Raw genomic sequence first — 27,759 nt, forward strand, 5'->3', positions numbered from 1 at the left:
ACACACACACATGCCCTACATCCTTGTGAACTCCTCAGGGGCTGGGGAGGCAGCCTCAACCTTTCTGGGACCTGTGCCCTGGCACAGCATGTGGTCCCTCACCTAGTCTGATGCCCTCCAGAGACTCCTCTATTTGGGAAGATCGAAATTCCTTTCAACTGCTGCCAATGAAGGGGAAACAAGCTTTGCCTTCTTGGACCCTGGGAGCTGATGCCTGTGGTCCCATGAAGCTGATCCCAGGTCATCTGTCAGTCATCTGGGTGACAGATCGGGAGGCTGGTTGGGGGCTGCTCCCTTTAAGTGGTGGGACCTAAGGCTGCATTCCTGTACAAGGCTGGCCAGAGCTGGAGGCAGAGCCCAGCTGCCCTTTGTCTTGCCCTGCTACTCCAGAAGGATGGCTTGCCTGGTCTTTGAGGACACTTCCACTTTCCTCAGAGGGAAAAATTTCCTCCCTTCCTGGAAAGGTACAGAGGTAACTCTTTTTAAGAGGTATTTAAAAACAAAACAAAACAAAAAAGCACTCGTTGGGCAGTGGTGGTATTACACTTTTAATCCCAGCATTCAGGAGGCAGAGGCAGGCAGATTGCTGAGTTTGAGGCCACCCTGGGCTACAGAGCAAGTTCCAGGACAGCCAGGCTACTCAGAGAAACCCTGTCTCAGAAACAATACTGTAAAAAAAACAAAACAAAACAAAAACAAAAAACAAGCCCCTCTCCCCAGCAGGTTTCCCCTTCTCCAAGGGCTACTGTGATACCTGCTAACTGTACAAAAAAGTTTAAAAATACAGGAAAGCAACTTGAAAAACTACTTGTCAGTTCACAAAGCATTAATTTTAAATTATGTGTGTATGTGTGTGCGTGCAAGTGCATGTACGTACATGTGCATGTGTGATGTATCAGTACAGGTACATGTATACCCTAGTTCACATTTAGAGGTCAGAGATCAACTTTTGGAAATTAGTCTTCTTCACTGTGGGTTCTAGGGATCAAACTTGGGTCACCAGATTTAGCAGCAAGTCTCTTTACCTGGCCACTTTACCTGGTCTCTTTCCAGGGGCCCACGATCGACTGTATGGAAAGGCCTCATGATCTCTTACCTTCCTCTAAGGCAGCAGTTCTCAACCTGTGGGTTCTGACCCCAGAAGCTCACATTTCAGATATTTACATTATTATTGAGCACAGTAGCAAAATTACAGTTATGAAGTGGCAATGAAATAATTTCACGGTTGGGGTCACAACATGAGGAAGGTTGAGAACCGTTGCTCTAAGGTCATGTTTCTGACCAATACCGTAGAGTCATGATTGAATGGCTATTGTTCCCACTCTTCTATCTAGTCTAGAAGACTTGGGTATAATAAGGAAATGCAAGGCGATCTAAGGAAGTGGCCCTTACTCAGTGCCTCGCCCCCTTTACATACACACTGTGACACGGATATGTCACAAGGGCACTTCTCCAGAAAGCAAAGTATGATTCAACACCACTGACCTGGGCACCACTGCAACTGCTCATTAGTATATCTGAGGGAGGAGGGTCCGAATTCTTCCTCTAGGGAAGCTGGGCAGACACCTAGCTCCCTTGGGCAGGGCAGCTTGGATCCTAGGTCATTGCTCCACAGGCCATCTCATCTGTCAAATATTTCCTGCCTCCAGCCAGCCTGTTAGAGGCAGAAATCTGCTGGTGGTACCAACACCCCCATATATCCCACTCCCTTCACTCCCCAGCCCTCACACACACACACATGCACACACACACACACAGACATACACACACATATGCACACACACACATATGCACACACAGACACACACACAGACACACACACACAGACACACAGACACAGATGCAGACACAGACACAGACACACACACACACACACACACACACGCACGCACGCACGCACCTGGGTGCTAAGGCAGTCTTTTTCTCCTGACACCCAGCCTTGCCTGCCCACGCCCAGTCAGCCACTGTCCTTGCTCCTTGGCCTGCCCCGTCCTTCCTTCCTTCTGCCTTTCATCACTTCCTTATTTGGCCCCTTTTTACTGGGGTAAGGTGATCCTTTATCAGAGGTCACATGCACACCTCATAATCATGTTGCAGGTAGGGACACCTTCTAGACTTTTAGGCATTGGTGCATTATTTACAACAGAGAAAAGTTGAAAGAAATGTAATTTCCAAAAGACTAAGAAGGTGGGTGCCAGGACATTAGAGCAATGTGGATGGAATTGTTATGGTGGCATCACATGATCAAACTGCAATTCTCTGGGTCATGGTTCTGACACCAATCAGAATGATCTATAAGCGTATAGGCCAGCAAGATGGCTGAGATGGAAACAGTATTTGCTGCCACGCCTCATGACCTGAGTTCAATTCCCAAGACCCATGTGGAAGGCAAGATCCAACTCCCAGAAGCTGTCCCCTGACCTCTACACACACACATAAGACATCCAGGATAGAAGAGAAGCCTTTAGAGGAGGCTGGAGAAGCCTCAGTGGTTAGAGCCCTTGTTGCTCTCGCAGAGAACCTCGGTTAGATTTCCAGCACACACACGGTGGCTCACAACCATTCCTAACTCTAGTTCTAGGGGACCCAGTGTTCTCTTCTGACTCTTCAGGGCACCAGGCATGTGCAGGCAAAACACTCATATATATGTATGTGTAGAGGTATATATAAAATAGATATATATAAAATGAATAAATGTAAATTTTTTGAAACTTTAAAAGAAACATCCAAACTGACATGGCTCATGCTGTGGTTGAATGGAAGGGTGGTGGTGGCCTTTTCTCTACTCGTTTGGCCTCCACCAAAGTCACCAGCCTGTAGGTGTACCAGGCAGAGAGCAACAGCTCTGGATTCTCCTTATCTTTGTTATATTCTTGAAGATGAGCTCACAACTGCCAAGTGTTGGGGCATGCTTGTGGTAAATGGTTTAGAAATCCCCTTACAGAGCAATCTGTCAGTGGTTACAAGGTAATGAGCATGAATTTACTCCCCAGCGAGGAGGAGCCAGGCAGCTGCCCTTTTGTTATCACGCTTGCTTCTGGCTGGGAAGGCTTTCTGAACGATGGCACAGAGAGTGAAGACACGCCCGGCAAATGCACTCCTCCTTCTCTGTCTGTGGGGGATCTGACCCTTTGACCCTCAAGAGATGGTCAAAACGGTGTCTGGTACTGATTCCTACACAGTTTACCTGTGTGTGGTGTGTACGGTACAATGCTTGAGAGCTGCACACATGGAGTAGTGTGCACTCAACCACTGTCCCGTCTCTCCTGCTCTACTGTCCCAGCAACCCCAGCTTATGAGTCTTCTTTCTGCTTTTCACTTGGAGGAAGGAATCATCATGTCGTCTCTTTGGCCCGTGTGAAGCCCCAGCAACACTCTACTTGTGCTCTGCGGCGGTCACCAAGTACAGCAGAGGTTCCTTAATGAAAGCCCTCCCACACTGGATGGATCAATCTGATAATGGAGCCAGCTACTAGTTGATTAGAGCATGCTCAGTGGCAATACAACAAAGGCAGGGTTCATGCATATGCCAGGTTGATGGAATGGGATGGCACAAATTTCAACACTCATAATAGTAAATAAGGTAAAAACCCATAAATTATTTCTGGATTTGTCCATGTAATATGCCTAGACCATAGCTGGCCCCAGGTAACTGAAATGACATGCGCTATAACTATGGTAAGGGCCCTGCTGTAGGGAGGAGTGACCGTCACCGTCTCTGACACCCCAGAGCTTGGCCCTGTGCTATGAAACAAGCTCATCAGGCCATGCATGGTGAGTCTGGCTCAGAATGCTCTCTGAAACTGTGGTGGGGGGAGGGAAGGCAGTATGGACATGTAACGTGCGGCCTCATGTTTACTATAATGTAGGCTTTAACAGAGTCTTTGCTTCTAGGGGCTGAAGAGAGGGCTCAGAGGTTAAGAGCATATGCTTCTGAGGGAAGAACAGGTTTATTCCACCTTCTGCTCCTTCAGAGGACACAAAGTTGCTTCCCAGTATCTACAGCTGATGGGCCCTGGGCACCTAATACTCTCTTCTGGCTTTCTGAGGCACTGCCCACACATATAGCATACATTTACACACACACACACACACACACACACACACACACACACACAAGTTTAAATCTTTCAATTAAAATGAGTTTGTGTATCTAAATTAGTAAATTTTCTACAAGACACACATAACCATGTTACTGTGGCAGATAATCTTGGTTGTCAACTTGATACACCGACAAAAAGGGACACTCAGCTAAAGAACTGTCACCTTCAGATTGGCTGTGGGCACGCCTATGGGACATTTTCTTGATTACTAATTGACATAAGAGGGCCCAGGCCACCGTGGGCAGCATCATTCCTAAGCATGTAAACCTGGTGTCTCTCTAGGAAGGGTGCCTGAGCATGAATGAGCCTGGGAGCAACCAGTAAGCAGCGTCCTCTGCTGTCCTGCCTCCAGGTTCCTGCCTCCAGGTTCCTGCCTCCAGGTTCCTGCTTCAGCTTCTGCCCTGACATCCCTTCATGATGGCCAATCTGTTTTACTACAGTTGCAGGGGGGCAGAAAGTAACAAATACCACCACCAGTTTTCATAAAAGGTTACATATCCATGTTGTTCAGATCAATGCTTTGCATTTTCTTATCTGAGGTGGCTCCTGTCCCTAGAACAGAACTGTTCCTCTGTGTTCCCTATGTCTCAGTCAGTTTCTCATGCTGTGATAAAATGCTATAACCATCAACAACTTGAAGAGGAAAAGGTTTATTTCATCTTATATTTCCAGGTAACAGCCCACCACTGAGGGAAGTCAGGGCACGAACTTAAGCAAAGCAGGACCCTGGAGGCAGAAGCTGATGCAGAGGCCATGGAAGAGTGGTGCTTACTGGCTTGCTCCCTATGGCTTGCTCAGCCTGCTGTTTTATAGCCCTGAGGATCATCCACCTAGGGGTGGTACCACCCACAGTAGGCAGGGCCCTCCCACATCAATCATCAATCAATTAAGTGCACCATAGACTTGACCACAGGCCAATCTAATGGAAGTATTTTCTTAATTGAAGTTCCCTCTTCCAAAATGACTCTATCTTGTACCAAGCTGATATAAAATAGCAAGCACAGTATGCTTACCTGAGGAAGAGCTCTTCCAATTGGCTGTGTGGCCTTAGACTAGAGGAGTCCAGGAAGCAAGGCAAAGGGTGACGCCTAGGCAAGAATACAGTTTCACCTGGGTGCACTGGTGGAATGACCTGCAGGGACACGGAGAACTTCTCCACCAGCATCCTGGCAAGGCAAGGGGTACAGCAGGGTTAGAGATGTGCCTAGCTCTGTAGCAGCCTATACAGTGCTAAGAGGGGAACAGTGGCTGTGTAGCCAGGGCCAGAGTGATGTCTGGGAAGGGGTGAGGAGGTACCACCTGACAGGGCACCATCAGTGTAGGTCTCCATGCTAGTTGGGCCAGTGACCCTCGAGCTCCAGCACTTATAAGGACAACTGCCCAAGAAACCTACTGAAATGCAGACCCGGACCTGTCAGCCAGTTAGGAGAGTTGCCCTGCACACACAGACAGGAGTGGAGCACCAAAGTGAAGAAGGGACTCTGCAGTTCTGTTGAATCGAGAGGGAAGGAAGACCCAACTGAGTCTCCACACAGCTGACCAACACCGACAGCCAGTTACAGTGCACTGATGGGCGGGATGCCGAGCTGAAGACTAGGGTGTGAGGGTGTGCAAGTGTGCGCACGCATGTCATCTCCTAATAGATTCCAAGATGGATCCTGAATGGACGCCTGCCACTGCAGCCAGTACTATAGTATATAGTCATCTATGACAGAATGCATTTTTCACAACCGAATTCTTGTCACACACCATGGCTGTAACTTACACAGTTTGAAGTGTGACAGGGAGACACGCCAATTTCTCCTCCTTCCCCACAGCTTTGCAGGTGGAAGATCTGTTCTGCAGACTTTAGCAAACAGCAGCAGACCATTTCCCTTCTTAAATGCTCACCTGTTTTCTTAAAGGAAGCGCTTTACAGCATTTGCTGCACATCTGTGTCTCCTGCACCACTACTCAGTGCTTTGGGGCTGCATTAAGTATAGCAGGCGTGACCTGAACACATGCATTGATTGATCCTGTGGCTGCTCTCTGTCAGGCCAGGCGAATAATGGGTGGGCATCACAGTCAGTGTGGACCCAAAGGGAAAGGGGTAATTAGTGTCCTGGGCAAGATGGAGGAGACCACAAACTTTACTCACACTACTTATGCACTGTGTGTTTGGGAATTCCATTTAATATTTTCAGATGGCAGTTGACTATGGTTACCAAAAGAACCACAAGGGAAACCAGATAAGGAGTGACTTCTCTACACACATGCAGAGATAACATACCTGGACACAAAAGCTCCCCCAACCCGTTACCGATATTCCCAGCTACCGCCCTTCTGAACAGACTTAGGTAGGGAGCAGAGGAAAACACATTTTCTCCTTGCTTTAAAAAGCCACCTTCCTTCGGTCCCCAGCTCCGAAAAAAAGAAAAAAAAAAGCCACCTTCTATTTGGTATTTTAGCAATATGAAAGCCAACTGACAATGGTGACAGAAACATGTTCATTCCCTTCTCTACCTGGAAGGGAGCCCACAGGTTCCCAACCAGATATGCTGTCTGAGGAGGCATCACAACTCAGGAACTGGGACATGAGCAGTTGGCCGTGGCCTTGGGGTCACATTCCTGCCACTTGACAGCCAGCCTGGTAAACCTGAATCACTCTCTGGCCAGGTGACCCAAGGTAAGACTCTGAGGGCTGTCCTGGGGACAAATGGCACTATGTGTGGGAAGGATGGTAGAACCCAGAAGGTTCAGGCTCTGTGGGTTCACAAGGAGTTTGATGGCTACCATATACATGGTAAGATAACCTAATTTGGTCCTGTCCTTGCTATTAGAATGTTAATAGCTTCTTTTGTTACTTTTGTAGCTAGAAAAATGTGAAAATTATTAAGAAATCAATAATAAGTTGGTTCATCTGTAAAGTGGGTCCTAGCCCTTTTCCCTAAGGCATCACTCAAAGGGACTTTTGTAATGTTAACTGTAATGTATGTGTATCATTAGAGATTCCAAGACACTGTCACACGTCTAATTAGGGATTTCCTGTGTAGCCTAGAGCAGAGAATAAAGGGCCATGTTGTGGTTTAAATATCTCTTTCCCTTCCCCTGCCCTTCCCCAACTCAGCGCACACATAAAGTCTTTTAAGTTTAAGAAAGAGATAATTTAGGATGTCATCCTGTCAAGATTTGAGCCAATTCTTAGTGTATGAGCACACACTCAGATCAGGGTCCTTTTCTAACACAGACAGTTGTGGCAATCACATGACGTCTTGTCTGGCAGATGGTGCCTAGCCCCCACCCATATTGCCTTGCTGGCCCTCACCACTTCCTCTGGTCCCATTCAGAGATGGAACAGGTTGGTACTTTTCTACACCAGTGAGTCATTTTTAATTTTAAAGTGTAAGATTGAACCATCACACCACAATGATCCTACATCAAACCACCACCTCAAAGTGGCTGTTGTCTGAGAGCCTTTCTCAGAGTGCCACTGGAGAGTGTCATGTGCCCAGAAAATGAGCCATGCTTTCAAAGCACAAACACCTTCTGCTGGCAGCAGCTGCACGCACAGCTCCCTTTTGTGTGGAGTTTTCTGACCTTTAAGTTATGACTTCCACAATCCTGTGTGCACTCAGTAGAAAGGTCAAAGACAACAAAATTATTCTTACTACCAAGTTTTTAAAAACTTTTTTTTAATTTTGGGCCAGGAAGACGGCTCACATGGTGGAAGAGAGAGCCAACTCCTCCAAACGTCTTATGACCTCACTTATGAGCTGTGGCCATGCACACCCCACTCCAAATAATTAGATGTAATACAGATGTTTAAAATTAAATGTTGGGGTTGGGGATTTAGCTCAGTGGTAGAGCGCTTGCCTAGCAAGCGCAAGGCCCTGGGTTCGGTCCCCAGCTCCGGAAAAAAAAAAAAAAGAAAAAAATAAAATTAAATGTTGGGTGGGTGTTGGGTGGGAGTGGGTTGGTGGGTGGGGGAGCACCCTCATGAAGACAGTGGAGAGGTGACCAGTGGGGGGTTATGGAGAGGAAACCAGGAAGGGGGATAACATTTAAAATGTAAATAAAATCACCAAATTAAAAAAAGAAAAAATATATCTCATATTATTACCTCTAAATTTTTTTTTAAATGTCTCTGTTTGTACTTTGTATGACGTATGTGCCCGTGTGTTCATCTGGGGAGTCAGAGGACAACCTTGAATGTTGGTTCTTACTGGCTACCTTGTTTGAGACAATGTCTGTTTATCTGACTTTTTTGTTTGTTCTGCTTTTGTTTGGTTTTGTTTTTTGTTTTGAGACACAGCCTCACTCCAAAGCAAGGCTGGCCTGGAACTCAATACATAGACCAGGTTGGCCTGGGGCTCTAGAGACCCGCAGGCCTGTGTCATTCTCGGGCTATGCACTACACCTATTTTTGTTTGGTTTTTCCTCTTCCCTCCTTTCTGTGTCCCTAGGACTATGCACCCTAGGACAGCTGGCCAGCCAGTTTCTAGGATGTCTCCTGACTCTGCCTTCCATCTTGTGTTAGATTCCTAGAATCTCAGAAGAAATGAATGCTGTGCTTCTGGGGCTATGAACTCGCTTTGTCCATGGAGCTGCTATCATTTCAGCTCACTTCAGAGACTTTACCAAAGTTTTAAGAGGCCTTAACTAAAGGCTACATATCCCATGTTATGATCCCTGAAGTCAAGTCCACAGCCTGGAACCATTCCCAGTGACGCAGTCACAACATTCCCAACACACTGATTCAGCTCAGTTTCCGGCTACCACACTTCCCTACAGAGGTTCCTGGACACCAGGCAGACCCAGCACCTGCCCTATGGGGATCTGGCCAAAGCCTGACGACCTCTTAGCAACCCTGAGTCCCTAGGAAGCCTGCAAAAGGAGCTGGCTGTGCCCATCTGGTGGCTGTTCCTGTCAAGACATGTTCTGAGACTTTCACAGCGAAGAGGAAACAGAGGAAAAACCAGAATAAACACACGGCTTCACCTGCTTGTGATCACTGCTGCTCCCTTTAATCCAAAGGGCAGCAGCTGCTGTCGGGTGGCACTGGTTCTTTGGGGGGCATTAGTCCAGCTCACATCAGCTGGAATCACGCCCTGTGCACTGAGGGCTTCATACATGTCCAGTGGATTATCTCTTGACACTAAAAGACCAAAAAGCCTTACCCTCTGACCTCTACCACGGAGCCATTTTCTGAACAAGAATCCTACGTTGTTGCAGGATATTTGATCGCACTACGAACCCTGACATTGTGAGCTGGAAAAATCTGTTTCTTGTTGAGAGGTGTCTCAGCCCTAGCACACATCTCTAATCCAAGAGCTTTCTGTAAACAAGAGCTAAATAAAGTCAACGATAGGTCAAGAGGCAGAGCAAGCAACCAGTTGACAGGGCGGGAACATAAGGAAACCCAGGAAAGAGAGGAGGGACTTTGTGTTGAAGGGCACTTAAGGCAGCGTGGAGAAGGAAAAGGAGCCCTTTCCTCTGGGACTTCGGTGGAGTAGGAAGGTCAGCTGGGCACTTTTCTCTGACTCTCTCAGCTGGCAGGCTTTCACCGTAGGCTCTGGCTCCTGAGTCTTTATTGGTAAAATCCAATGTTTAAAATCTTGTTAAAACCAACTCTATGTAGAGTTATAAAGCTGACTGGACATGTGTAGACCCTCAGTCCTTCACTTTTCTCTCCAGCCATCTCTCCCCACACCTGCATCCTTATCCCCAAGCTCTGGCCTAAGAGTGGCAGAGTCACATTTCTTTCTTTCTTTCTTTTCCTTTTTTCTTTTTCTTTTCTTTTTTTTTTTTTTGAGTCAGGATCTCATGTAACCCAGGCTGACCCTGAACTCATTTTGTAGCAAAGGATAACCCTGAGCTCCCAACCCTCCTTTCTCTACCTCCCAAGTACCAGGGTTATAATTATACCCTGCCTTGCCCTGTTTGGGGAGGTAGTTATGTTAAAGACTTGGGACTCTCTTCTTAGTTTGACTGTCTGGTGAATAAACTCTTCTGCAATTTTTTTTCCTTTGGTGATTGGCACACTGAATGGGGAAAAGACTACCCATTTATAACAAAGCCTGATACCAGTCAGGAGGCAGGGTCCCCTAAACTAAAGCCTGCCAGCTAGTCCCTGCCCAGGGTCCATTTCCACACCCGGGTATTCCTGTTGCATCGTCAGACTTTGTCACTGAACTCTTGCCTACAGGGGACCTATGTTTAGGAAACTTTTGTGAAACTGTAACTCCAGAGCCTACTCCCTATGCCAGAGACCGGCTGGCTCCAGGCCTAAAGCATTTACTGTCTATTTAAACTACAAAAACCAACCAACCAAAAAACCAAAAACCAACCAACCAACCAAACAAACAAACAAAAACCCAAAACCTTTGTCTAGGAATAATCTGTGAAAAAGGCAAATGGCCAACCACAAAGACCCTAAAATCATCTCTGGATAACTTAAAATAGTGTGATGCCTTTGGGCATTCTTAAGGCAGGGTCCCAAGGATGTCAGCATGTTGTCCCTGAGCAAACCCTGAGCATGGTCAAAGCTACAGTCATTATGCCTGGGTTGAGGCTAATCTGTGCACTCAAACTCACAAAAAAGCCACACCTGGACATCACACAAGTAAGGCTACCTGAGGCCACCTTCTTATTACTCCCCTCCAGCTTCTCCTGTCACCTGCATTCTATTATGTCCCCCAGCCTCTCCAACCACAACAAAAGACAGCCATTCTGTCTTCCAACATCAGCACATCAGCTTCCTCATTTCTTGTAGTGTCCCCATGAAGGTAAAAAGGAAACAAGTGATCAACAACCACAAGCTGACCAACTAGTCCATCAAGCCTCTGCCCTACCTGAAGTTCTGCCCTACCTTCCTCTGAAGCTCCTTCCTGACCTTCTCTCTGGCCTGTCTGCCCGCTTGCCAGACAGGTTGTTCCCACACAGCTGCTCTTGACAAGGTCACAGTTACTGCTGTGCTGCTACATGCTATTGCATTTCCTGACCCCTACTGCCCAGCTGTCCACTAGCGCTGGCTCTGGGACAGCTTCCCCAGCACGATCAGTTGCCTTTTCTGTTTCCCTGCCTCAGCTGTGGACCTCAGCTCTTGGACACTGGCTTTTCCTGCGGTAGGTACACTAGCCCCCAACACCGTCTCATCTTGTTTCAATGCTGTTTCTTTGTTTTTGAGCAGGGTCTTGCTTTGCAACCCTGGAAATACACTACATAATCCAGGCTGGCCTTGAACTTTTGGTGACTTTCCTGCCTCTGCCTCCCGAGTTCTAAGGTAACAGGTATGTCATGTCATGTCTGGATTCTTACAGGCTGTTTAACGTCACCTGCCTGTGGTGATTCCTAACCTTGCCTCAGCCATCTACCTGAACTTGAACTCTACTTCTTTTTTTTTTTTTTTTTTTTGGTTCTTTTTTTCGGAGCTGGGGACCGAACCCAGGGCCTTGCGCTTCCTAGGTAAGCGCTCTACCACTGAGCTAAATCCCCAGCCCCTTGAACTCTACTTCTAAGCCCGCCTCTGCTCTGGATCTCTCTCCCTGTAATTAGAGATGCCTCCATGCTACGTGTGATGGTGCTCGCCTTGTCTTAGTATTCTATGGCTGTGGACAGGCACCATGACCAAAGCGACTCTTATAAAGGACAACATTTAATTGGGGCTGGCTTACAGGTTCAGAGGACTAGTCCATTATCATCATGGCGAGAGCATGGCAGCAGGCAGGTAGGCGGGCATGGTGCTAGAGAAGTAGCTGAGAGCTTTACATCCTGATCCTCAGGCAGCAACCGGAGAGACTGAGTCTGCCACGGGCTTTTGAAACTTCAAAGCCCACTCCCAGTGGCACACTTCCTCCAGCAAGACTACAACTCTTTTTTTTTTCTTTGTTTTTTCTTTCTTTTTTTTTTTTCCAGAGCTGGGGACTGAACCCAGGGCCTTGCTCTGCCACTGAGCTAAATCCCCAACCCCAAGACTACAACTCTTAATTCTACTCAAACATTCCACCAACTAAGGGCTCATATATATTCAAATATATGATCCTATTGGGTCAGTCTCCTTCAAACCACTAACATACCTGTAATCCCCAAAAAACTGGGAGGCAGAGGTAGATGGATGAAGTTTGAGGCCAGCCTGGGAGACCTAGTTCAAAAGATAAAAACAAAGCCTATCCCCATCTTCCAGTTGCTCAGGCCCAAGACCTTGGTGCCCCTGCTTTGCTTCTTTTTCTCCTACTCTCTAGCCCACTCCATAGCAAACTGTCACTTCTCCCTGAAACAGCCAGCACTTGCCTGCCCTTCCCACCTGCCTATGGGTCTGATCAGCATCATTTTTCCTAGATTACTTGCTGGGACTGTGCGTGATACCACGACACGAGTGTCTTGTGTTTTCTTTTTCTTTTTAAAGATTTATTTATTATATATAAGTACACTGTAGTTGTCCTCAAACACACCAGAAGAGGGCATCAGATCTTATTACAGATGGTTGTGAGCTACCATGTGGTTGCTGGGAACTAACTCAGGACTTCTGGAAGAGCAGTCAGTGCTCTTAACCACTGAGCCATCTCTATAGCGTCGTGTCTTTTTTCCATGATTTTTGGCTTGTGACTCCCTCCTTCAGGGGAACCATGGAGACTAAAAAAACTCTCCTTCCCAAAGGAGTCCCCTAAAGTCACAGGAGCTCCCTGAATCTGCAGAATCTTCCTCTGATCTACCTTACTTGACAGTCATAAGACACCCCCCATCACAAAGGACTCATGCCTTTGTGAGGAACGCCGCATGCAGATGGAGGCTAAGACCCTCCACAAGTGGGCACAGGGGGTGTTTCCTGTGCAGCCCATCATGCCTATGCAAGGAAATTTCCAGAAAGATCCAAAAGGGCAGATTTCAGAGGACTCCTGATAGTTAAGGAGGCTCCTGGGCAGCGGCATGCCCAGAGATGGGGAAGCTCTGTGCCCCTCCCCAAAACCCATGTGTCTCTTCACAGGTTTCCTATCGTCTTTTATGGAAGCAATGCTGAGTCCTGTGAGCTATCTTAGGAATGGGTTGTGTGTCTGAATCCCCAATTCATACTGAGTCAGTCGGAAGGACAAGTAAAACAACCTGGGCTTGTGACAGGTATCTGGAGTGGGGACAGGGCGCTATTATCAGGATGGAATCCCTACTGTGGGATCTGACTGTCTCCAGGTAGACAGTTACAGACTTTAGAAAATATCACCTGGTTTGATTCCTGGTAGAGAGAAATCCCCATCTTCTGTGTTATAGGGTGAATCCAGGAAAAGGAACCATTTTAATGTTTTATCAACACATGCTCTCCACCCTGTGGCTTCCTTCTGCCCCTGTCCCACCAGTCTGCCCTTGCTATAGGATGCCATTTGGGTGTGTGTCAGATCAATGGTGCCTACTCACCCGGAACAAAGGCCTCCAAGACTTACTTCTAGTTCCCTGACCTGTGTCTGGCTCTTACTGCCTTTAGATTTGCTCAACAGTCACCTTCTGAAAGGCCTTTCCCAGCATGCCTTGCACTTCCTTCCCATATCTTCCTCTCTCATCAGCCTTGTCTTGTTTGTTTGTCTCTCTGAGCTGAGAGCAAATGGTGCCACAGAGCTTGGTACAAGTTGAGGAACACTGATGGACAGATGAATGAGTCAGTGAACAGGCAGACAGACAGATGCCTGGTGACATACAGATAGAATGAGTCCTTCTGAGTCACCTACAGTGAATTCAGTGAATTCTAGTCCCCAACATGCAGAGTCTCTTTATCAATGAGAGCATCATGGTAAGAGAACCCAGGCTGGGGTTATAGTTTGGTGGAAGAATGTCTTCTTGGCATGCATCAAGTCCTCCAATAGAGAAAGAAAAAACTCTAAACACACCCAAAACACGTCAGAGAGCTCTGCGGGGCCTCTGAGAGGCCACCTGTCTTCCATCTGAGGACTGAGAGTCTTCGCAGAAGCTGGGCAGGCACCATGATTTCAGATTCCCAGTCTCTGGAATTCACTGTGGAGAGCAGACTTCTAAGGGCTGGATGTGGCAAAGCATGCCTTTAATCCCCACACTGGGGAGGCAGAGGCAGGCAGATCTCTAAATTCAAGGCTGACCTGGTCTACAGGGCAAGTTCCAGGACAGCCAGGGCTACACAGAAATCTTGAACAAAGAAAAAGCAGAGCAAAGCAAAACAGAGAAGCAGATTCCTGCTGCCCTCCACACCTACGTCACAGCAGCCCTGAAGGACTAAGAGTCATACTATCTCAGTCACTGTTCTGCTGCTTTCAAGTGACACCATGACCAAGGCAGCTCTTGGAGAGTAAGGCAGTTAATCAGGGACTTCCTCCCAGAGTAGTTCATTATTGTTATGGCAGGGAGCATGGCAGGCTGGGCTGCTGGAGCCAGTGCTGGAGCAGTAGCTGAGAGCTACATCCTGACCCACAGGCAGAGAGACTGGGCCCACCATCAGCTTTTGAAACCTCAAAGCCCAGGCCCAGTGACACACTTCCTCCAATTCTCTAATCCTTTTAAAGAGTCCACTTCCTTGTAACAAAGCATCAAATATATGAACCTGTGGGGGCCATCTTATTCAAACTACCACACACAGAAAACAGACTATCATAAAGATGGATTCCGTTGATGTCCCCCAGCATCTCAGACCTTGTGGTAGAGATAAATTCAGCCCTTCCTCAAACCATAGCCCAATGAAATCAGAGCCAGCAAAGCTGAGGACAGCACTGATGGCCATCTTCCTTCCCCTAGTCAGGGGAGATGAACAATTTCCTGTGGCCATAATCTCCTTCTAGGCAGTTTTCAGTTACGACTGTGGTTTTTGTGTGCCTATTCCCCATGAAACAGAGCCCTGTGAACTTGGCTGATAACTGGGCTGTTTTATCATCTGTCTCCTAGAAGGCCACTGGCCCTCTGAAGGCCAGCAGCAGGTGACTCTGTTATCTGTGACTCTGGCTATAAGAAGAGGAGGTGACACACATTCCAGGTGAAACTCCCATCCCTACAGGGCTTGGCTCCTACCTGTGCTCAGGTGTGAGCACTGCTTCTCTGTCGTCGTCATCACGAGTAGAGGACTCTAGCCTGGGATGTTCCTGCTGCAGCAGCTGCTCCCATTCCTGCTCCAGGGCCTGCTCCCTTTGGGGGAAAGGAGAGTCTGAGCCAGTCACTGTCACTGCTACCTGAGGCCCACCTGTCCCCAGGCTGCAGGACACCCCCACCCCAGAACACAGCATGGCTAGGGAGTGAAGACCACATGCTGAAGCAGGCTCTGAGACTTCTCTGCAGGACAGAGCTCTGCTTTGTCTCCAGTGGCAATGGGGAAAGTAGAAAGTGTCTGCCACACAGTGTCCAGTGTGTCTATTTGTGGATCTTGTTTTGACATCCCCCCATTCTCTAACACCCCCAGAACTGGGTCTGCTCTTCCATTACCCCAGGGCTCAGCACATGACGAGAGGAGGCTTGTCTTTTCAGGTCCTTGGCAGCCCCAACTCATCACTTGCATGGCAATCCTCCAGAGGCCGGAGCCCTCCCATTCCTGCACACCCTTCTCCCTCATCCTTTGGCCCTTTCCAGCAACAGAGAGGAGTGCCATATCTCCTTTCCTCACCCAATGAACCTCGCTCCCACCTCTGGCCAGCCTTTCCATCATTACCCTGCTGGACCCACACCTCCATGCTATGCCCTGCCTGTAGTCTGTCCTTTCCACACTCGTGTGGAAATGCACATTTCAGAGAAACACTACTGACAGAGAGGTAGAGGGCTATCAAGAGGCACTGGGCTCTGAGATGGAGCTCAGTTACGGGTGAATACTTTTTTTTTAATGCTGTTTTCCTGCATTCCCTTCCATCTGCCAAGGGGGAGAAAACATAAAGCTTTCACTAGACATTGTACAGATGCCAGCACCATGCTTTTGGACTCCCAGAACCACAAACCAAACAGCCTCTCTTCTTTATAAACCTCCTGGTCTCAGGTATTCTGTTACAGCAACAGAAAAAGGACTAATAGATCCTTTCACTTCCTCTGACCCTAACAGTCCTGTACAGCCCTAGAGAGCAGAAAGCACACTTTAGCCTTTGCTGTCATTGCTTCTGAAGGCTGTTGAAAAAAATCTGGGGAGTCCTCACCCTCTACCTGGCCTTTCTTGGGGTCCCTATAGTTTTCATAGCTCAAGATGAAAACTTCTTTCTCCTACCAAGGTCTCTATCACGTGTTCAGACCTGACCATTTCTAGTTCAGGTGAGCAATTCTTCTCAGGTCACATGCCTAAGTCTTTATTCCTCAAACAAGCTAGAGCCCAGCAGCTCTGGCCACAAGACCACCAAGAGCCTGCATACCTCCCACCCCCTAGCCTCCAAGGAGCCCACTCTCTCAGCTCTGCTAGTTCTCAGCACTGTACCCTTTCTTCCAGGGCAGTCTGTGTGAGTCTTTTTTTTTTTTTAAGATTTATTTATTTTTGCTTATATGAGTACACTGTAGCTATCCTCAGACACACCAGAAGAGGACATCGGATCCCATTACAGATGGTTGTGAGCCACCATGTGGTTGCTGGAAATTGAACTCAGGACCTCTGGAAGAGCAGTCGGTGCTCTCAGCCTCTGAGCCACCTCTCCAGCTCTGTGTGATCTTTCTTTATCATGCAGAAAAGAACATTTCTGTCTCTTGAGAAGCTCTCAAGACCCAGTGGGTGTCTGTGTCCGATGACTTTACCACATCACCTCTTTATCTATGGCCACATCCCTCCTACCTGTCAGCACCCAAATTTCCTGTCCCAGCTGCCCCCCCAGGAGCAGCATGGTCTGTGCTATCCGCCTTTACAAGACAGCACCCCTCCCTCTCCAAGGTTCAAAGGCAAGCCCTTCTCAGCAGTATGGAAGGAGCCAAAATCAAGATGAATTTCCAGGCAAGTAGAGTGGCACCATCGACTCCCTACATCAAGTCCCAAACAATAGCTTTGAGATATTAAAAGCCCAAGTCACTGTGTGGAAGAAGAAGGTGGACTGACTCTGAAGTGGGCAGAATGCATAAAACCAGAGAAAACACTGTCACCCAGTGTGTCTAAGTACATTCTGTGGGCAAGAAGGCAGGGCGTGGGTTCTAAGAAAGGATTCTGAGAAGGTGGCAGGCATAGATACTTCCAGAGGGAGTCAAGAGGCAGGAGCTCTACCTGCACTCAACATGTGTGTACACGAACCTGACTTTGGTCTATGTGCACACATGCACAGGAGAGAGTTAGGTCATGAGAACAATCTGCTTACAGTACATCAAACAGCCGGCCAGCAAACAGGCCCCACATGTGAGCAGCTGTTCCTGGCCACCTTATAGTGCATCTGCTGTGCACGGGAGGAGCCTACAGTTCCACTCCAAAGGCCCCTCCACACAAGCCAGCCTTCTCCCTGAAAGGTCACTCCAAGGGACTGAAAGGTGCAAGTGTCTGACACCAACTCTACCCCACTAAGACATGTCTACATCTGACCAATATGACTTGTGCCTTCAGAAACTGCAGAGGGGAACAGCCATGCCGTGCCCGGCCTCTTCATGAGATGTGATGTGCTGTGAGCAGGAAGAAGAGGAGCAGGACCAGATAATGTGAGAAGGAAATCGGCCAAAGGTGTTCCAGCACCGGGACAGGCCAAAGGCCAGGCTCCTTGGAGGGGACATCTTGTGGCATGAACTGGGCAGGGCTGGAGGCTGGGAGGAAGAAGGACCTGGGATAAGGGCTTTGCTCCTCCTGTGGGTGGGGTCCCGAGCCTCCATTTTGGACCTGCTTTCAAGCCTATGAGCACACAGGGCAGGACATACCTGCTGGGAAAGGCTGCTCAGGCCCTGGTCTACCAGTCTTTCACAGAAATGGCCCGCTCCCATCACAGACCTCACATACTCACCTCTTTTCTTGCAGTAAGTAATCTAAATTATTGACATAGCACTCCGAGCCCCCAGACGAAACCTGGAAAGACAGGACACAGGTATGGGAAGGAAGGGAAAAGCAGGCGGGAAGATTGATGTTAATGTATTCTGGTCACATTTCTTAACATATATATGATTTTTAAAGATCACATGATTTTTTTTAAAAAAATTCAAAAGTATGAAGGATCTCTCCCAGTGCCTGCCCACAGGCTTGCGTGCTTTCAGATGTTGCTATACAAACACACACAAGCAGTAATTCAGTCCCTGTAACTCAGTAGACATAGACATATGCCTCATACCTCATCCTGCACTTTGCTCTTTCCAATCAGAAATACATCTTGAGTGTTATTTCATATTAATGCCAAAGGGACTGCATGTGTGCATGTGTATGTACTTGCATGTATGTGTGATACAGCATACATGTGCGCACACACAGGTTTGCGTGTGTGTGTGTGTGTGTGTGTGTGTGTGTGTGTGTGTGCGCTCAGTTAACATTATCAGGGTATTCTTACACATGGCTAGAACATAGTTTCCTAGTTCCCCAGTGGCAGGCATTTAGGTTACTAGTAATCTTGGGTTATGGCAAAAAATGAAGCACTATGTTTAGAATAAACTTCCTGAGCCCATGGTCCTAAAGAGTGTGCCACACTCTACTCCCCACAACATCACTGAAGTGTTACCTAGGATCTCTATTATTGAACTTCTGTCATGACTTTGTGTGCTACCAAAACTGGATCCTGATACTGAGGTTCCTATTTGCTCCAAAGCCAACCCCTAACCTTAGTCAGGGAAGTCTTGAGGGGGCTCATGCAGAAATGCATTCGATCTGCTGTTACCCCATGACTTTCATGAGTAAGAGTTAGGGGTGGGGACTGGAGAGATGGCTCAGCGGTTAAGAGCACCGACTGCTCTTCCAGAGGTCCTGGGTTCAATTCCCAGCAACCACATGGTGGCTCACAACCATCTGTAATGAGATCTGATGCCCTCTTCTGGTCTGTCTGAAGACAGCTACAGTGTACTCACATACATAAAATAAATAAATCTTAAAAAAAAAAAAAGAGTTAGGAGTAGAAACACGGGGAGGAGTGAAATCTGACTTGAAGCCTGAACTCTTGGCTATGAGACTTGGGAGAGGTAAGTTATGTGATCAGCAAGAATTGGAGAGACTGGGTGTAGAGTGAGAGTTGGAACATGACTGTAGAAGGGGTCAACAAAAAGGGTTGGCTTGCAGAATACAGCAAATATAGAGGCGAATGCCAGCAGCAAACCACTGAACTGAGAATAGGTCCCCTATTGAAGGAATCAGAGAAAGAACTGGAAGAGCTTGAAGGGGCTCGAGACCCCAAAAGTACAACAATGCCAAGCAACCAGAGCTTCCAGGGACTAAGCCACTACCTAAAGACTATACATGGACTGACCCTGGACTCTGACCCCATAGGTAGCAATGAATATCCTAGTAAGAGCACCAGTGGAAGGGGAAGCCCTGGGTCCTGCTAAGACTGAACCCACAGTGAACTAGTCTATGGGGGGAGGGCGGCAATGGGGGGAGGGTTGGGAGGGGAACACCCATAAGGAAGGGGAGGGGGGAGGGGGATGTTTGCCCGGAAACCGGGAAAGGTAATAACACTCGAAATGTATATAAGAAATACTCAAGTTAATAAAAAAAAAAAAAAAAAAAAAAAAAAAAAGGGTTGGCTTGGGTTACTGAAAGGAGAGGCCAATGAGGAGAAACCAAGATGGCCGCTGGCTTGCTTACCTCCGGGGTCCCAGCCTGTTGTTGGCTTGGACCTGACATGTTCCAGAAGAGCTCCTCCAGTGAGGCCAGCTCCACCTTCTGGTCTGAATCTGGAAGGTCCATCTCCAAGTCCTCCAGGGGCCTCCTTCTAGCAGGAGGTACCTTCTTGCTCTTGTTTAGGAACTCTACAGGTGGTGGGCTCCAGTCAGTGGGGAATGAGTCCCGCGGCATCTGCATCTTGGGCCTCTTCAGTGATTTGGGAGTTAGAGCCACTGTGGGGCTGCAGAGCTGTGACACTGAGTGGAGAAGGAGGTGGTCCAGGGGCTGCACTTCAGGCTAGGTGAAAGGATAGGCAAATGAGAGGCTGCCTGGACCCCTTTGCATATGTAAGGAGTCCACCCCATTAGTATGCAGGACATCTGGCCACACTGGGTAAGGGGAGAGCCAGCTTGCAATTGCTAGATGTGCACGGCTAGGGTTGTAATCCTCCATATGGCTGTCTACAGCCCTGCCCTCATCTTATCTCTACCTGTGCAGGTGATGTGGCCTCTCCACAAGGAAGGGCTAGCAAAGTCATCTGCAGCCACACTGGAAGCCCATGGGATACTCTGTCCTCAGTGGAGCTCCTTACCGGTGAGGTGACCGCCAGAAGGAACCTAGAGATTCTAGATCCCTATGTTTCCAGAACAGACCTGGTACCCAAGAGGACTTCTCTCTCTCTCTCTCTCTCTCTCTCTCTCTCTCTCTCTCTCTCTCTCTCTCTCTCTCAGTGTGTGTGTTTGTGTTGGTCTCTATCATGTCCCCCAAACCTGCCCAGACCTGGCACATGGTTAGGGTCCATACGTTTGTCTTGAACAAAGAGCATTTTAAAGAGACATTGGGAGTGCCAGGATGGACGTGTCCCACACATAAACTTGACATCGACTCAGGACCAGGCTCGGAAGACCAGGCTGCAGTGAAAATGGATGGCCAGCAGCGAATTAAAGCCTGGAGTCCAGTGATCTAAGGAAATGAGTTTATAGAGGTTTTCTCTAAACCAACTAGGTTCACACCCAACAACAGTGGAAAAGTTCAAATCAGCTGTGCATGGTACACACCTGTGATCTCAGCACTCAGGAGGTAGAGGCAGGCGGATCTCTGTGAGTTTGCGGTCAACCTGGTCTACAGAGAGAAACCCTGTCTTGAAGAAAAAAAAAAACAAATCTATATAACTGCACGATATCACCAAAAATTAATTTAGATAACTAATCAAAAATTAAATGATTACAATGAATATTGACATGTGAGAGATGATTACTGCTTACACTTAGAATGGCTTGTTTGGGGCCAGCAAGGGACCTCACTGGTAAAGGTGTTTGCCATGTAAATCTGGAGACCTGAGCCCAACCCTTGGAACCCAGATAAAGGTGGGAGAAGAGAATCAATTTCACAAAAATTTCTTCTGACCTCTGTGCATGAATCTGGGTATGCAACATACTACTACACACAAGTTCATGTACACAACACACACATACAATAACAATAATAAATTTTAAATGGCTTATTTCTTTTGTTAATTTGTTTGTTTTTTGACACAGGGTCTCACTATGTAGTGCTCTGACTGTCCTGGAACTCACTCTGTAGACTAGGCTGGCCTTGGACTCACAGAGATCCTCCTGCCTCTGCCTCCCGAGTGCTGTGCCAAGGCATGCGTTACTGGCTAAACGGCTTTGTTTCTTTAAGGGACCAACCTGTCAAGGAAATGTAAACATTAAAAATGCATGTACCCTGAAACAACATCAACAAAAAGTGATTCAAGAAAGCCCTAGGATATGAGCTGCCACTGGCCTATAAGCCGGTAAAGCTCTCAGAACCAACACTTTATGAACTATGAAGTTTAATAAAAACAAACAAAACGAAACACCTAAAAACAACTGGATGTGGTAGTGGCCGCAGGCAGACATTCTATTCAGGAGTCTGGGGTCAAAAGAAGGGTCACCTGAGCTCTGGAGTTCCTGGCCATTCCAGGCAACAAAGTAAGACTATCTCAAAAACTAAACTAAACTGGGTCTGGTGAGATGGCTCAATGGTTTAGAACTCACTGCTTTTACAGAAGACCTGGATTCCATTTCTAACACCCTTATAGGTGCTCATAGCTGCCTGTAACCCTAGTTCAGGGCAGTCTGACGCCCTCTTCTAGTGTCCACGGGTACTGTGTACATGTGCTGTGCACACTTGCACTCCCATACACATACACATAATTAAAATTTAAAATGAAATCATCTTTAAAAACAAAACCAAACAACTAGGCATGGTGGCAGGCCTTTAATCCTAGCACTCAAGAAGACAGAGGCAGGCAGAGCTCTTGTATTTGGGACCAGCTTGGTCTACATAGAGTTCTTGGCCAGACTGGAACACCTTGTCTCAAAACAAACAAATGAGCAAACAAACAACACAATAATTAAAACACCCAGAAAACAAAAAATGAATCCAAATAAGGGATCCACCAGCTGGATCCCTTTGCTCGAGCTGGATAGATTACAGGAGTGTAAGTGAAAATACTCTTCAGGGTTGTCAGCAGTCCCAAGTCCCCAAATGCCCAAGGCCCAGGGACCAGACTAGAGATCAGAAGCTTATGGCTCTAAGCCATAAGAGCTACGAGCCTCTAGTTTCAGGCTGTAGAAGCTAGAGACTTAAAAGTTCTAGGCATCAGGTTAGGGGTTTACAAAAAAAAAAAAAAAAAGAAGTTTGACTGCCAGCAGTCCAGCAGTCCTGGCACTTGGAGGCCACTGTAATCCTCAACTTCCAGCAGCAGTGTGTGGCAGCAGCAGTAGCAGCAGCTCCAACTGTGGCCTCCTAGCAGGCCTCCGGTGCTGGAACCCTCAGTCCTGCAGTGGTCAGTGCATCCTCAGTTCTTGACAGAAGCTGGTGATACAGCTCTTGGCCTCAAACTCTGGTCTTTGAGGCTTAGCAGCTTCCTGGAACTTTTGTGTCCATTTCCCCACCCCTCACCCCCCTCCCCTGCTGTACTTCTGGAACTCTTCAGCTGCCCTCTTGTGGCTGCTGTTGCTATCTTCAGGGTTGCTCTGTAGCCACACCCACCCTCTTGTGATAATATCGAAGCCATCAAGATAGCTCAGTGGGGAAAGGCCTTTGCCCAGTGAGTCTGATGCAAGCAAGTTCAACTCCTGAAATCCACAGTGGAAGGAGAGAACCAACACCCAAAGCCGTGTATTTGTACGCAGGCCAGAGGCACTGGTTCCCCAGTAGCTGTAGTCTTAGGTGGTTGTGAGCCACCTAACATGGGTGCTGGGAACCGAACTCCAATACTGTGGAGGAACTCTTAACCACTGAAGCCATCTCTCTAGCAGCGTCCCCACTCCCCCACACAAACCCAGCAGTGCACTCCTAAATCCTACCCTTGGGAGGTAGAAGCAAGGAAGATATGATCTCTGTTGTTCTTGGCTACACATTAAGTACAAGGCCAGCCTGAGTTATTCTGAGACCCTGTCACACAAAAACAGAACAACAGTCATACCAAAGCAAAACAGCCTCTAGAACAATAACAACAACAAAATTTAAAACAAGCGAATTAAAAAGACCAGTGAGAGCAACTGGGCTTAATGCTATAACATTTGGGAACCAGCGCAGGCTCATGTCTCCTGGCTGACTCAGAAAAGAACAGCCTGCTCACCCCAGTAGAGGGATTGGCAAACTATCTGTATCCCTTCGTGCAAATGAAGGACCACAAGTGAACCAATCACAGAGTTTCTGCTAGGCCACCTGGAGAGGTGCTCCTCCTCTGGCCTGGGTGAGAACTTGGCTACAGTGCCAAGAGGCTTTGATGACAACCAGTCAAGCAAAAGTTGTTTTGAAACAGTCATTGCTGAGTTAGCATTCTGGAATTGGGACTCCTTCAGCAGCAACCAGCTATGGCTGCACTAAGGCTTACTAAGGATGTGTATGGAACATTCAACTGTGGCTGGCATGTGGGCATTCAGCTGGTGCTTGGCTCACAGTCCTCATGCAAGGCAGCAGTGCACCAGCGAAGAATCAAATGATGTCTGTGTGTGTCACACACATTTCCTACTCCCTAACACTGTGCCTGATTCAAAGGAAAAACAAGCAGTAAAAGAGGTTGTGGTGGTTTGGATGTCCCCACAGACTCCTGTGTTTGTTGCTTGGCCCATGGGGAGTGGCACTATTAGGAGGTATGGTCTTGTTGGAGAAGTGTGTCCCCTGTGAGGGTGAGCTTTCAGCTTTCCTATGCTCAGGCTCCCCAGTGTGGACTGCGAGCCTCTTCCTTGCTGCCTTCTGATCAAAATGAAGAATTCTTGGCTCCTCCAGCACCATGTCTGCCTGCATGCTGCCATGCTTCCACCATGATGATAATGGACTAAACCTCTGAACTGTAAGCCAATTAAATGTTTTCTTTTATGAGTTGCTGGGGCCATGGTGTCTCTTCACAGCAATAAAACCCTGAGAAATGGTGGCCAGGGCCTACAAATATGGCTCAATGGGTACAGTGCTTGCTGGACAAGCATGTGGCAGAGTTCAGATCCTTAGCGTGCATTTAAATTCCAGCTGTGGGGGCGCACATCTGGGGACGTGTGGCCAGTCAGTCTAAACAAAACAGTCAGCTTCTGATCAGTGAAGAGACCTGATCTCAAAAAATAAGGCAAGGTTGGCAGGTGGCTCAGCAGTTAAAGTGCTGGCTGCAGGCACATGAAGACCAGAGTACAGAGCCTCAGAACCTATTTAAAAGCTGAGGGGGTGTGGCCACCCACCGGTAATTACAGTGCTTAGAGGGTGGAGACAAGGAAGGGATCCTGGACATTTTCACAGACGCACACGCACATGTACACACACAGAAAAAACAAAATGTGGAGAACAGATTGAGGAAGACCTACCTACTGATGTCAAATTCTAGCCTCTTTTTGCACCTGTACAGGTAAGCACACTCCCACACATATACACATAGGTATGCCTACACACACACAACAAAATAAAATGAAGGCATACCTATAATAAATATTTTATTAGCATCAACAGTAATTTTTGTATCTAATAGCACCTACATAACAATCAACCCATGACCCCATGCTCAGGGAGAAGTGGGTTGTGCCAAGTTGAGGTTTCAAAAGTCAACACTAAGCCCAGTCTCTTCTCTCTTCTACCTCTCCACCCCCAACCCCCTCCTCTCTGCCTGTGGGTCAAGATGTAGCCCTCTCAGTCTGCTTGCATGGTACCATGCTTCCTGCTATGATAATATGCTAACCTCTGAAACTTTAGACGACATCTAATTAATTCTCAAAGAGCTGTGGCTGAGGTTTGTGGTACCCAGGATGCAACCTGGGGCCTCTCACTCTTTACCATTGAGATAATTACCAGGCCTTGGTTCTATTTTCTGACCCCAGCCAAATCTGGTGACTAACTGGTCCCAAAAATACTCTCTTGGGCCTTTATTCCACCTTCCCCTCACTTAGAACTTCTTCAGAGCTGGAGTGGCCTTTGGGGAAGTTTGTCAAAAGCGTCCCAGGCAAATACGCTGGGCTGGATGGAGAGAGCAGCAGAGAAAACAGAAGAGAGAACAGAGGACTCTTGGAAAGGAGATCACATGGAGATAAGGCTGTTGTGGGTCTCCCTGGGGAAGTACCTGGGAAGACCCTCAGGTTTAACCACTGGCTGATCTTTGAGTAGCTCCTAGTGAGGAAGCCACAGTTAGGCAGTGGCAGAAGGCCTGGCTATGAGCTAAAGGAGCACTCAAGGGAACCAATAAGCAAGGCCAGGACCTCTCCTGCTGCAGGTCTCTCCTCTTTCCCTAACTTCCCTTCTCTTTTTTCTTCTTTTGCTTTAAGCTCTGGCTGTTTAAGGCAATCTCTATTAAGTCTCTTTGAAAGAAAGAAAGAGAGGTTCGGTCCCCAGCTCCAAAGGGAGAAAAAAAAAAGAAAGAGAGAGAGAGAGAGAGAGAGAGAGAGAGAGAGAGAGAGAGAGAGAGAGAGAGAGGAGAGAGAGGGAGGGAGGGAGGGAGGTGAGAGAGCGTAAGAAACAGGAGGGGAAGGAGGGGAAGAGAATGTAAGAGGGAGGGCGAGACAGACAGACAGACAGGGTCTTAATATACAGCTCTGTCTGGTCTCAAATTCATACCTGCCTCAGCTCCCTGACACTCCCAGCTTTTAAATAATGTAATAATCACTGAACTAAAGCAACAGAAATAAGTGATCATAACCAATACAAAATAGTCTTTAGAGAACTCATTACACACACATATATATGAGCCATAGGGACAACAAATCCTGGAGTGTAGTAAGAAGCCAGCTGCAGGGGTTGGGGATTTAGCTCAGTGGTAGAGCGCTTGCCTAGCAAGTGCAAGGCCCTGGGTTTGGTCTCCAGCTCCGAAAAAAAGAAAAAGAAAAAGAAAAAGAAAAAGAAAAAAAAAAAGAAGCCAGCTGCAAGCCAGGTGTTATTAAATATACCCACACAATGTCCAGTTGTGCTTTTTTTTTTTTTTAAATGTTTTGTAGTCTCTCTTGTAGTTCTGGTTATGCTGGAACTTGCTAGGTAGACCAGTTGGCCGCACAGAGCTTCTCCTGCCTCTAACAAGACAAGCACATTGTGTCAATTTTCTACATAAAATTAAAAGGATGCAAAAAGTAGAACAAATCCCAACATTATGATCCGTTCATAGGAAAGGTGGGAGGCAACAGACAGACACAGTTCCCGAGGAAGCCCGGACAGTGGACCTTTTAGACCAAATGTAACCAACAGTCTGGAGTATGTTCAAGGAGTGACCATGACAAGAAATCAAGAGAATGATACACCACCAAGCTGTGTGTCAGCAGAGAGGTAGGAGAAAAAGAGCCAAGCAGAACTCTGGAGCTCAAAAAGAATAAAAACAGAAATGAAAACTCTATAGCGAATGAAATTATTTTCAAACAAAGTCAGAGACAGTGAAACCTGGAAAAACGCAGGGAAGAAAATAAGCTGCCAGCAAACTTGTCTTAGCAAATATACCAAGCTCAAAGTATGGGCAAAGGGAAAGTCAGTTTCTCCAATGGAGTCTCACTGGGTACAGCAGCCACACCTTAGGGTGACCTCATGCCAGGAGCAGTCAGGAGTCGGGAGACATAAAACAAGCTCAGCAGAACTGCGGGCCTTCTGTCTCACTTTGCTTTGTTTGGATATTTTTGTCTTATTGGTATTTTGTTTATTCTGATTTCCATTTTTGTGGTTGTGTGTGTGTTTCCTGGGTTTTTTTCTTTTGTTTGTATGGTTTATTAAGAGAAAGAATAGAAACTCAGGAGGAGAAAACATGATTAAAATTATTGTCTGAAAATTGTTTTAAATTAAAAGAGAGAGAGAGAGAGCGCTATATCTAAAGTGAAACAAACAAAAGAATGGGGTATCAGGGCTGGAGAGATGGCTTACTGGTTAAGAGCACTGGCTGCTCTTCCGGACCCAGGTTCAGTTCTCAGCACCTACGTGGTGTCACATACCATCTCTAACTCTAGTTCCAGGAGATCCAATGCTCTCCTATAACCTCTGTAGGTACTGCATGTCTGTATGCAGTGACACACATGAACGCCAGATACTCATACATATAAAAAACTAAGGGAAAGGTGTTAAATGGCACACCAGTATGCAGATGAGTGTAAGCAGTGTGCGATAACTCCTTCTCTCCTGACTGACTTAAAAGCTGTTATTTATATAATAATATCAACATAAAGGAAGACTATATCTGTATTGGTGTACAAGGGTTTTGTGTGTTTGAATTTAAGGCCTCTAGCCTAGGCTGCCTCACACTCTCTATGTAGCCAAGGATGGTCTGACTCTTCTGAGCCTCCTCTCTCCATCTCTTACACGTTGAGGTTACAGGCAAGTGTTACCATGTTTTGTGTATATAAAGAGTATGTTAGACTGGGGGTTGAACCTAGGTTGGTGGCCCAATGTTTCCATGAGTCTCAGGCATGTGAATGCTTGGCCCTCAGTTGGCAGCTCTTTAAGAAGGATCAGAAGGTGAGGCCTTGCTGAAGGAAGTGTGTTACTGAGGCAGGCTTTGAGGTT

The 27,759-nt window shown here is 47.3% G+C and overlaps 1 protein-coding gene across 10 annotated transcripts in view; it reads right to left on the reverse strand.

Moving 5' to 3' along the window:
- The window catches only part of Fam178b (family with sequence similarity 178, member B), a 107,838-nt gene that overhangs the window by 66,751 nt on the left and 13,328 nt on the right, over positions 1 to 27,759 (reverse strand). For 3 of the 10 annotated variants that reach the window (XM_063267591.1, XM_063267586.1, XM_063267592.1), the window contains exons 3-7: positions 21,333 to 21,446; positions 19,738 to 20,012; positions 17,960 to 18,021; positions 15,099 to 15,212; positions 5,117 to 5,269 (exon numbers count right to left, since the gene is read on the reverse strand). In XM_063267591.1, the coding sequence (XP_063123661.1) occupies positions 5,117 to 5,269; positions 15,099 to 15,212; positions 17,960 to 18,021; positions 19,738 to 20,012; position 21,333 (605 nt within the window). In that variant the 5' untranslated portion in view covers positions 21,334 to 21,446. Of the gene's footprint in view, positions 1 to 5,116; positions 5,270 to 15,098; positions 15,213 to 17,959; positions 18,022 to 19,737; positions 20,053 to 20,813; positions 21,309 to 21,332; positions 21,447 to 27,759 lie in introns of those variants that run through there. The other 7 variants (XM_063267588.1, NM_001122653.2, NM_001122658.2 and 4 more) reach the window with 4 other exon arrangements.

Source organism: Rattus norvegicus, chromosome 9, assembly GCF_036323735.1.
Source record: "Rattus norvegicus strain BN/NHsdMcwi chromosome 9, GRCr8, whole genome shotgun sequence".
In the NCBI taxonomy this organism is placed as follows: Eukaryota; Metazoa; Chordata; class Mammalia; order Rodentia; family Muridae; genus Rattus; species Rattus norvegicus.